The sequence below is a fragment of the Spermophilus citellus genome, assembly GCF_964194105.1.
Source record: "Spermophilus citellus genome assembly, chromosome: 7".
Lineage (NCBI taxonomy): Eukaryota > Metazoa > Chordata > Mammalia > Rodentia > Sciuridae > Spermophilus > Spermophilus citellus.
The window spans coordinates 49,032,939-49,045,357 of record NC_138188.1 but is presented as its reverse complement, the minus strand read 5'-3'; the positions used below and the strand labels follow the sequence as shown (position 1 = coordinate 49,045,357).

The 12,419-nt window shown below is 40.1% G+C and overlaps 1 protein-coding gene across 4 annotated transcripts in view; it reads right to left on the bottom strand.

The window, feature by feature from the left end:
• Window positions 1-507: 507 nt before the first annotated feature.
• The window catches only part of VEPH1 (ventricular zone expressed PH domain containing 1), a gene marked incomplete at its 5' end in the record, with an annotated part of 221,011 nt that continues 209,099 nt past the window's right edge, over window positions 508-12,419 (bottom strand). For all 4 annotated transcript variants that reach the window (XM_081301834.1, XM_081301832.1, XM_081301833.1 and 1 more), the window contains 2 exons: window positions 508-995; window positions 6,548-6,684. In XM_081301834.1, coding sequence (XP_081157960.1) covers window positions 759-995; window positions 6,548-6,684 — 374 coding nt within the window. In that variant the 3' untranslated portion in view covers window positions 508-758. The remainder of the gene's footprint in view (window positions 996-6,547; window positions 6,685-12,419) is intronic.

Here is a 12,419-nt window from a genome sequence, read left to right as displayed (position 1 = left end):
AATTTAACATCTTTGAGTTCACTGGAGATGGCACATAGTTGAAAGATGGAGAAAATAGTTTTCTATGCTTTCTTCATCTTCTCTGACTGCCTTGGGCAGGAGATGGGCCCAAGTCTCTAAACTTTAGATTATAAGAACCAAGGGATAATTAAATAAGTAGTTCTGAAAGACAGACATTTACTTTCATAAGTGGCCTACTTTGAGAACTGTTTTTACCATGTTTAACCTCCTTCATACAGAGAGGATAAATGTGGTTAGGTGTCTGTAGTAAGTTGAATGATTTTCTTCAGTGTACATTACTTCCACTTTTCTTAATTAAAAAAAGCTATTTTTATTATCTTAATGATATTTTTTTTAATCATTTTTTCTAATAGCTTTTTTTCTCTTAATACCTTTGGCAGACTGGGTTTCATTGGAAGCACCAATCTTCCTCAGGTAGTTCTGCCTCACTAGAAGTTGTTTTCATAGTTTCAAAGGCATTTCTATAGGGGTTCCTGCACTGGGGACTCTGCCTTCCTAGCCCACAGCCCTGAGGGGGTGCTCTGTGGCTCCTGCTGCTCCTGGCTTCAGACAGAAGTCCTGACAGCAGGCTTAGGGTGTGACGCCTACTGAGAACTCTGCCCCTGCAAGCGCTTCTTCTTAGGGAGGACTACCCCACGGCATACCGCAGGACACAGCCTGACCTGGTGCATTTCTCTCCTTTCCTTGCCCCGGCAAGGCCCACTGGGCATGCTCCTGGGAGGCTGGAGTGGAAGTCCCTACAGATACGTGGTCACTTCTCTGTTTTCCCTCTCTTTGGCTTGGGCAACTGCCACACTGAGGCACTGCAGCCACTCTTCTGCATTCTTCTCATCCTTGGCCTTGAAAACGTAGGTTTTATTGTCTGTGAAGATTTCAAAAGCCCGAGGGAGAGAGCGGTCCCTGCGTTTCTTGGCCACGGCTTTCACACTCTGTACCTTGCTGAGCTCTAATGGGGCATCTTCGGGATCATCTTTCTGAAATGCATGGGGAGGAGAGAAGATGAGATGGCTGCTGCTGTAGGCTAAGCCTCTGGCTTACAAGGGGGTTTATTTTATTTATTTTTTGGTACCAGGAGTTGAATCCAGGGGTGCTTTACCACTGAGCCACATCGCCAGCTTTTTAAAATATTTTATTTAAAGACAGGGTTTCCCTGAGTTGCTTAGTGCCTCGATACATTGCTGAGGCTGGCTTTGAACTCACGATCCTCCTGCCTCAGGCTCCTGAGCTGCTGGGATTGTAGGTGTGCATCCCAGTGCCTGGCTGCCAGGGGATTTTTAAAGGAGGGCTGACCCTTTCACTTCCTGTGACCCAAGACCTTTGTTATTCGGGATATGAAAGCATCAAGGAGCCAGTAGAAAACCAAGGTAGTAGGAAATTGGGACTTTGTTGTAGTATCATAAGTTGGCACAAGATAGCAATCTATAGAACGTCATTATCATGTGGGAGGGGGGAGAGTGCTTTGATTTTCTGTCATTTTCTATTGAACACAGCAGTACAATTTGGAGTTCTACTAACTCTGAATTTCAGAGAGTTTAGGAGGCACAACATTGAAATTTCCTTTGTGGTACCTCTGAGGAAGGGCTGGATGAGACTGTAATGGAATAAACAAACAGGGGTCCAATGTTTGAGTAGATCAAACTTTTCCAAACCTCCTCCAAACTTTTGGAAACATGTATTGCCTATATACACTAGATGAAAGAATATTGAATGAAGCAGCATTTGTCTTTAATGAAAACAGAGGCTTAAGGTTCTCTGCAACTCCAGGATCCTCACACTGGGCTAGCACAATTGTCTGAAGGCAATTAAATATTTCTGGAAAGCAATTTCAGGTCTTCAAGCTTCCTGAATACATTTTGTCTACTGGTGAGTTATCAGTGATTGAGAATCTTGTCCATTCTCCTCTCCATACCTCTTTTCCAAGTACCCTTCTTTCACTTTGCCATGAAAAGGCACCCTTCCCAGCCCTCACAGCCTCCTCATGGTGTGTTGTTCCATTTGGACAAATCTCAGGCACGCCACACAAAAAATCAATTTAACATACTAGTGGCCAGGAAATAGCTGTCAACCAAGCAGCCACTCTCCACCCACTTCATCAAGACATAACATTTTCCTTTCTAATGTCTAATAATTGCTTATTAAATTTGGTTTTAGACTTATGAATTTTCATAACTGATATAAATTCTAAGAAAAATAACTTAATGAGAATATATTAATAACTAGAGACTGATGATCGCAAGGAGTTAAAACAATTAAATTTCAATTTATATATAGTTTCATTATAGTGAAAATTATAGGGCAATTGGGGTAAATTCTGTGGGGAAATACAACAGAAATATTATTTCAAGGAAAAAAAGAAGCAATGTAAATATCTCTATGAAAATATTAATTTATATTATTTTTAAAAATTAATGGATGATGTCAGATACCAAAGTGTTGTGGTATTTTATTCTAATAAGTATATTTAAAGGAGAGAGAGGAATTTTTAAAATTTTTTTTTATTTTCAAGGACTGGGGATTGAACTCAGGGGCCCTCAACCATTGAACCTCATCCCCAGCCCTATTTTGTATTTTATTTATGGACAGGGCTCACCGAGTTGCGTAGTGCCTCGCTATTGCTGAGGCTGGCTTTGAACTCTCCATCCTCCTGCCTTAGCCTCTCAAGCTGCTAGGATTACACACCCTGTAGGGTCATTTTATTTTTAAGTGTCGATATTTATAATACAATGGAAATTACAGTCTGCAACTCTTAAAACTTATGACGAAGGTGTTGATGCAATTGAAAATGCTGTAAGGTATTACACACATTTTTCAAAATCACTTTAGGGTATGTGCGGGAGAAAGTCTGAAGATGCATACACTAGACAATGCTTTGTTAGTTGAATTTGGTTTAAATTAAAGTAATAAAATTATATTTCTTCCAATTAGTCTGAGGTAGAGAAATTGATACATGGGGGAACTGATGAGGAAATTTAAAAATTACCATAGTGACCTGAGGAGGAACAATGAATCAATTAAAATAGGAATAAACAGAAAGTAAAGGACACTGTAGCTGAGCTGGTTGGTGGAAATCAAGACCCTAAGGATGCAAAAGTAAAAAAAAAAATTGCACTATGGTCTTTCAGCCTCAGTTTTAATTAAAAAACGCACATTTCCCTCATAAAAGAATGACTTTTTTAATGATGTGGCTGAAGTTTCAGCTGATGACCACTGGCAGGTTGTATCCCTGGAGATTAGAGGTATTTTGCTGTGGTCTTGATGCTGTATCACATTATTTCCTACAATTTGAGCCACATGTTCTGTCAGATTTTTGGAATACCAAACCATTATCCCCTGACAAGACGTCAAACAAGTTACTGATTGTAAAATAGCTTATTCTTTTCTTCTTCTTCTTTTTTAGTTTAACATAAGATCTACAAATTTACTACCTGGGCTAAACAAAACAAAACAAAACAAAATAACACAATAATCCCAGATCAAACCAATCCCAAAACCTTAAATAAAAATACCTTATTCTTTAAACATTACTTAAAAGTCTGAGTTAAGCCAGGCACTGTGTGCATACCTGTTATTCCAGTGGCTTGGGAGGCGAGGTAGGAGGATTGCAAGTTCAAATCCTGCCTCAGCAATTTAGCGAGGCCCTAAGCAACTTAGTGTGACTTGTGGGAGTAGGGGGGAGAAGCAGGATGCAGCTAAGTGCTCAGTGGTTAAGTTCCCTCGGATTCAATCCCTGCTTAAAAACCAAACCAAACCAAACCAAAACAAAAAACTCCAAAAAACAGAGTCCTGAGTTTAAAAGTATATGTCATTATTTGTGTTCTAGAAAAGTATCCTTATAGACTAACTTTGATTTCTCTTAAGGAGAAATCATTACATCTCCACTTCTATTCCTGATTTCTTGAACAAATGTAGGAAATTCATATGATCATTTTAAGTACTTTAAAAATGCTTCAAAGTGAACCTAGCTAAAAAGGATTTTTCTTCAAACCTCCAAAATTTGTTTAAGTTGAAGTTGCCATTATACTTTAATTTTAAAAAGATCTTTAGTCACAGAAAAACTCACCTTTGTATGTTACAATACAGATTAAGGAAGTAACGTGAGTTAAAAGTGTTGCAAAAATATTTTAAAAATCTATCAAAAAGTCTTACTAATTAAAAGAACATAGATCAAAATTTGTGATGCACCATATTTAATTTCTATTGGGTAAAATTTTCAAATAAAGTTGTAATGAGAACTATAAATATGTGATACATATACCCAGAGTGAATTGTGATTTTTAACTAATTTAACATCTTTCATTAATTAATTAGGCATCTTTTGGTTTCTGTGGTGGTTAAGTGTATGTGTCAACTTGACTGGGCTAGTGGATACCCAGCTAGTTGTTGAAATATGATTTCTGACTGTGTCTGTGGGGGTGTTTCCGGAAGAGGTTTGAATGAGTAAAGGAGACTTACCCTCACCAATATGGGTGGGCATTATCTTATCCAATCCAAAAAGACAAAAGAAGTGAGGGCGGGCTAGTTTGCTCCCTCTTCTTGAGCTGAGACATCCATCTCCTGAACCCAGGATAGCAGAGTTCCTGTTCTTGGACCTTTTTGGACACTGGTACTTAAGCTGTCCCTCTCTTGCTTTCACCCCCAGTTCTAGGCCCCTGGCCTCAGTCTGGGATTACACCATTTCTCCCTTGCTTTCCAGGCCTTAGGTCTTGGGCTCAGTTATACTGTCAGTTTTCTGGTGCTCTAACTTGCAGATACATCTTGTGGAACGTCTCAGTCTGCATAATTCTGTGAGCCGATTTCTACAGTAAATCCCCTCTGAGTGTCTCTCGATGCCATTGTTTTGTGTCTTTAGAGGCTGCTGACTAATAATATATCCCTGACTGCATGTTTTAAGTGTGCATGGGAAGCAGTGTGAACCCTCCTTTAAGAACATTCTCTGGTGCCACAGCCTGAGCTGGACTCCAGTGTCACCCTCCCTCACTCTCTCAGTGCTGCCCTTGGGCAAGCCAGCCCCTTGGAGCCTCACAGTCCTCACTGGCAATGTGACTGTAATAGTAGTGCTGGCCTTGGAGCATTGTTCTGAGGCTGTGTGAGGCTGTGCAGTGGGGCGCATGGCAGACACTGAATAGTTGCTATTATGATTAGGTTTCAAAACAGCCAAGAAGTAGTTCAAGATTCCATGCTCCAATCCTGAATAAGTAGAGTTTAATAATGAATGAAACTGTCATAAAAAGAAAGAAAGAGGATACCTGTACCTCTTGACTGAGATAGGATACTATTTCAGAGGACTTTCACTGAAAGTATAGAATCCAGGTTATTTACTGAGCATCCTGTCTCAGATTTTAAATTACATTAATATTTATTAATTCTGTTAGAATTTGATTCTATTCATAAACTGAATGTCAAGTGAATGAAAGATAGTAATCTTTTTCCTAATCAGAATTGAACTTAGTTAGCTGGGCATGGTGGTGCAGGCCTGTAATCCTGGTTGACTCAAGAGGCTGATGTAAGAGCATCACAAGTTCAAAGCCAGCCTCAGTAACTTAGCAAGACTGTCTCAAATTAAAAAATAAAAAGGAATGAAGATGGACTGGGGATATAGTTCAGTTGGTAGAGTGCTTGCCTCAGATGCACAAGGCCCTGGAAGCACTACTAAAAAAAAAGGGGGGGGAGGCAGGGGCTGGGGATAAGTTCCTCTGGGTTCAATCTCCAGTACCAAAAATAAATAAATAAGGAAATAAATAAATAACATAAAAATTAAACTTTGTTAATATAAAAGATACTTAAATCAACTTTTTTTTTTTTAGAGAAAGAGAGAGAGAGAGAGAGAGAGAGAGAGAGAGAGAGAGGGAGAATTTTTTATTTATTTTTTTTAGTTTTTTCGGCGGACACAGCATCTTTGTTTTTGTATGTGGTGCTGAGGATCGAACCCTGGGCAGGACGCATGCCAGGTGAGCGTGCTACCGCTTGAGCCACTTCCCCAGCCCCTTAAATCAACTTTTATTTCTTCCTTCCTGCCTACCATTTCCCTTCCTTGGCCCTCCACATATAACCTATAGCTATTTTAAAAACCAGAGTCAATATCATAAGCCATAAATTTCTGTAGGTGGTACATAAGAAAATTTACAGCACCATGTTTGAGTCAATTGCTCTTTACTTCAATTTCTAAAGCTTAAGTCAACTAAAAAAAAAAAGCTTCCATAGTAAACTGAAGGGGGACTGTGAGCCAACTAATATAGGGATTGGAGTAGAAAAAGGGACATCTGGGGGCTGGGGTTGTGGCTCAGTGGTAGAGTGCTTGCCTAGCACACTTGAGGCACCAGGTTCAAACCTCAGCACCACATAAAAATGAAATAAAGATATTGTATCCACCTACAACTAAAAAATAAATATTAAAATAAGAAAAAAAGGACATCTGCAACAAAATAATACTGTATGTAGGATTATAAATTATCGAAAGTTTAACTAAGCAGCAGGTGGAAGTCAAGACTTTAAAAATACAAGCATGAAAGTTGATGGAAGAACTTACTGACTTTCCTTTTTGAAACAGAAGTTGATTTCCAGCCAGTGTAAAGTAACGGGTTTTCCACCTTTTGATGAACTTCCATCTGACTTGCTTCTCCTTCAGTTTCCCTTCGATGAGAGGCTGCCCATCTTGGTTTATAACTGTTAAGGTAACAGAGCGATCAAGCCATTAATTTTCCATTATTGATTTGGCAAGTGATCAAGAGTCAGAACTGTATAATGAACCAGAACTCAGTAAGCATACCTGAAAAGTGGGCTAATAAATTGTGAATTTGGTTAACGTTTCCTCCTTTGTCCCTAAAAGGATGCACACTTCCGACAGAATGATGAAAATGTACTGAGATCTTCAAAAGAAATGAGCTCTGCCAAAAAACCAAAGGCCAAATGTTTTCTCTGATAAGTGGATGCTAATCAATAATGAGGGGGTGCATGGGATGAGTAGAGGAACTTCGGATGGGCCAAAGGGGAGGGAGGAGAGGGAAGGGGGATTGGGGATGGGAAAGACAGTGGAACAAGATAGATACCATTACCCTAGGTGCTTTTATGATTGCTCAAACGGTGTGACCCTACTTTGTGTACAATCAGAGAAGTGAAAAATTGTGCTCCATTTGTGTACAATGAATCAAAGAGCATTCTGCTGTCATGTATAACTGATTAGAACAAATAAAAAAATAATTTGAAAAATAAGATGTGGAATGATTCAAGGAGGGCAAGATCATGTATCTAAAACAATCTTGTTTACAATGTAACCCATACAGGATATTCAAGCCCTTTCTCACTTTCTAGTTAATACATCGTTTCATTCAAAACGCCTCACCTCCAGAAAAAAAAGGGAATTAGCTCACAAAGGAACCTCTGGCCCAGGGGATCTGGGTTCATCAGACACACAACTCCCTGCACTTCTTGGCCTCTTTGTTTCATGTCATTCTGTTCCTTAGGTCATTTGGTTATATACCAAATCAGTATATAACAAGTGTGAAATGTTGGCCCAAAATAGTTAAGATGCCATAAGCTCATTTCCTACTATTGATTTTTCTAATAACTAGATAATAAAATGAAAGTTTCCATGCTTTATGACACATGAACTGCTCAGAAATATAGCTTAATAAATAATCATAAACCAAGTATATTTAAATATTTGGCAGCAAAAGTCAATGCAGTACTCCAAAAGACAAGTTTTTTAAAGCCGTTACACTAAGCTGTAAGGCAAACCTTCCCAAATCTCTTGTCCATATTTCCAGCCTCTGAAACACTTAAACATTCTCCTCTCCGTACTTCCATTTTCCCTTAGTCAACAACTGACCGCTTCTCTCTGTTTGAAATGCTTCCTTCAAGACACCTTTCCCACGCCTAGGCTGGAGCAGCTTCTGGTATACACGCTCTCATAGTACATTTCTTCTTATCAATTGTCTGCATTTGTGATGGCCACTGGCGTTTGTCTGACTAATGGCTTTGTGCCCCATTCAGCTGAAGCTCCACAGGTGCAGGGGCTTGCTCAGTTACCAGGTGTCTAACTCAGCACCTGGCCCAGTGAGGGAGTCTGTTCCTTGAATGCATCTAACATTGACGCAGAGTGTGAATATGCACAATCACAGAATCCAGAAGATCCATTACAGTGTCAGAGGCTGAGATACCAAAGGACTTAATTCCTTTGACCAATGACATAAGATTAACTCATTAAATTTATGTGAAAGCCTGTGGTTTCAGTGGGGACAGACAGTGAAAGCTGCATCCAGAGCAGGGAGACATTTACTTATACATACGAATGCTTAGTTTTCATAGCACTTTGAAAGTAATGAAATTTGTTTCACTGCTTTGGAAAAAGTCTGGATGGTGCCTTTTTGACCACATGAGAACAACTTTGTCTTTTACACTATCATATATATTTTTCCTAATGTAGGCCAAATAACTACCTCAGGTGGATTGTCTATCCTGACAGAACACTTTTGGGATAAGAATAATGAAAAGTTCAGTTTTCATCAGCAAAGTTCTATTAGGTATAGTTTGACTTTTTCTCCTTGTCTCATGACTATTCAATTGGCTGTTCTCTTGTCAACTTCAAATTAAGGGTAACAATGGGAAATATGTATCAAGTATATTAATAGGTAGTGATAAGGGCTATGATCAAGGTAGACCAGGGAGGGTGGTATGCATATCTTTAGGAGTCAGGAAACAGCAGGAGCAGCCTGGGGGACTGTCTAGACTGGAGGTTCAGTAGGTGTTTATTCACACCATACAATAAAGTCCCAATGTGAGCTGCTGGAGGAAGAAAGTTTCAAGATTCAAGAGGAAAACAACAACAAAAATTAAAATAAAAAAAAAATGAAAACCATCACTACCAAAAAATCCCATGGCAAGAATAAGGTTAAAAATTAAAACAAACAAACAAACAAACATGTTTTTTTAAAACACCATGAAAACATTTTCCATGTTTTCAAATTAGAAAAAAATAGTCTAATTGTAATGTTCAAGGATTTTGAATATGAACTCCGAAGGTTTAGACTTGAAATAACAGCAGCCCCCCTCTGCTCAAAGGGAAGCTGAGAGGTCAAAAACCAAAGTAAAGAGGTGTGTGTGAGGACTTGGGGTCAATGGCAAAGCAGGTAGCCCACTCCCCTCCCCCATTTCAGTAAAGGTTTTACTCCAGTCTTTAATCACACTGCTCTCTTGCCACGGTTTTAATGGTAAGGCAATTTAACGTAACATCATTTGATAAGGGTACATTTCTTGTTTCTCAGTGTGTCCTATTTACCCATGGAAATATTTGAAATAGTTAAGACACCTAAGATGATTTGGCGTCGTGACTGACTTTGGTAATATCTGAGCACACGGGCCCTCTGGGTCTGGTGCAGGGGATTCACTTCTGTTTCTCCTCAAGGTAGATCCAGATGCTTCACTCGCACACTGTACGTGACATAGGTTTATAAGAAGCACTTGGCCAGATTGTTGAAGGATCCTTAGAGGCGTGGGGTGAGCTGGGTGTCATGCCCACACTACCTGTGATAGAGACTCAAGACAAAATAGGACGCTTGCCAGGGACTGAGGGGCAAAGGACTTCAGAATGTGCTGCTGCATTCACTGCTCTAAGAGAAAAAGTCCAGGGAGGGGTCTTAGGAGGGACGTGTCAGCTGACCCTTGAAGTAGATGAATGTCGGGACCCAAATTTAGGTATCGGTCAGCTTCAGAAGATTCAATAAAAGCCAGGCTGTTTGTAGCTGTAAGATTAAATTTTTTGTTGTTGTTGATATTTTTATATTTAGATTTATCACTTTTTTTTGCAACAAAAGTCACAGACAATTTACCATATGTATTAAAATGTATATATCATCAGTTTTAGGATTATACAGTAAGTTAATCAGTTCTCCATTGAAATTTTGTTCATTACTTATTCATTTCACTGTGATATAGAATGCTGCAGTAAACACCCTTATGTTATATATTCTGTTCAATTTCTCTACAGAATAAATTTTTAGAATTTCTAAGTATTTTATAACCAACTTATTTTTAATAAATAGAAGGTATATACTATAAAGAAATGATAAAAATTATATTATGTACTATGCATAATTGCACATGCTACACTTTTATATGGCTGGCAGTGCAATAGGTTAGTGGACAGCAGCATCTCCACAAATGTATGACTACTATGTTAGGCTATGACATTACAGCAACTATAATGTTACTAGACAATAAGGATTTTTCAGGTATATTATAATCTTATGGGACCACCATCATAGATTATAAAGGAAAGTTAGAATTCAAGTTCATAACACCAATAAGATTAATTTAAAAATAGTTTCAAAAGGTGTGTGTGTGTGTGTGTGTGTGTGTGTGCGTGAGAGAGAGAGAGAGAGAGAGAGAGAGAGAGAGAGAGAGAGAGAGAGACTTAAAAATTTTCCTAATTGTTCTCCTATACCTGTATTTTTTTTTATTATGTCCAGCATATGCACGACCGGGCAGGGTTATTTTAAAGAGTTTATCGCCTATAGCATGTCCTTGTAAGCAATAATTCTCATAAGATACCACAACCTCTGCACAGCTAAAGTAAAAAAAGAAAATTATTTTTTTTCCTAAGGATTATCATATTTCACTTGAAAAATAAGATGTGGAATGATTCAAGGAGGGAATATCATGTATCTATAACAATCTTGTTTACAATGTAACACATACTGGATATTCAAGCCCTCTCTCACTTTCTAGTTAATACATCGTTTCATTCCAAACACCTCACCTCCAGAAAAAAATTTTCGCCAGCTGGGGTCTGTTCCTTTCTTTAATTATCAACTGGCTGAGAAAGACATGGGATATTGAACTGAATTTTTTAGTGCAGTTGGAACTCTGTTACCACATTTGTCCACTTAAATGTTTTTCAGAATGCTGATTCAAATATTTATACATCAATTGTAACCCTTTTGTGCATGAAGAGTTGATAATATTTATTGACAAAAAATGAATTTTGAAGGTGCTACTCAAGGTGAAGTCGATGAGTAAAAGTGAGATAATAATAGACTCCTTAAAGCTGAGCACCCCACTGTAGGAGGAATGACAAATACTCATCTGTCAGTCCCTCAGCCATCCCTCACCCACACGTCTGAGCACAGAAAAGCCAAAAGACATGGTAGTCAGATCCGAGGGGTTACAATACCTGGCTCACGGGGAGCTTAATTTGATAATCTGGTGGGCAGGTAGAGCATTTTACCAACTGAACAGCTCAGCGTCCAGCTTGGCTTGTGCCATTGGAGGAGTAGAAGCTAAGTGTTACCCCAAAAGAGGATGTTCCATTTCTGGTTGGGAAGAGCCGGCCACTGATGAAGAAGGGGAAGATGGGTGCAGAGGAGGCGTGTAAGGGAAAACGTGCAAGAGAACCTAAGAATGCAGGGAACAGAAGCAGCTCCCAAGGCTCTGGGGGAAGCCATGGTTGGGGGTGAGGGGACAAGTCCATCCACAGTTTCCAAGGTGTAAGTCAGGAAAGAGACTGGGTGTCAGTCACTGGAGCCCCATGTGGACTTTTTTGGGATGTTCCTCTAAAGCCCTGCTAGAAAGGACAAGTGAGGGGCCTGGAGCCCGTAATCCCAACCAGTGCTCAGAAGGCCTAATGGCCCCCAGCTGGGGTCAGTGGTGTACGATGCAGGTCCCTGCAGGAAGCAGGTGGCCTCCAGCTGGGTAGCTTAGAAGTTAATAAAGGGACAGTTTACACAGGTGTGGGCAAGGTGTGGACAGGCATCATAGCACTCTGGGGCCAGTGGCCTTGCAGGCCCAACACCCCTCTGCCTGAAGAGGAAAAGGGAGAGGACAGTTAGGACCCCGAGGGAGACCTATCCCTGGTGGGAGTTGTGACCCAGACTGGAGGACCCAGTGAGCCCACAGGGGCCAAGCAGAGCTGCCTGAAACCCCTAGCCTCACTCCTCCATGGCGACTCCTGCTGGTGTTAAACTCTAAGAGGCCAGAAGTCGGAATTGGTATCTAGGATGTGCATATTCACAGGTAATTTGTACCCCATCCCGCAGTAGCCTGTGCACTAGACAGCTGGGGACTGCCTGTTCTGGAGGAAGCATAAGAAGGAGCAAAGTGAAGCAAAATATAGAGAAACATCTTTTGATGCCTTAGAAGGAAATGAAGGGCTGCGTAGCCACCGCCCGGTTAAAGAGATGGCTCAACAGTCAGGGAACACTGAGTTCCACTTTTTATCAACACCTTTGGCCATTCACTAATTCTCCCCACTGTTTTATTCCAAATGCCTTAATTGAAGGTACCACGCAGGCACATGCCAGGGAAGGGGGACGCAAGGACGAACAGGGCAGTCTGTCTCTGAGATAGAAGAAGGCAGGAGAGGCTGGTGCGGAGTCAGTCCCAGCACAGAGGTGGGGCACAGGACA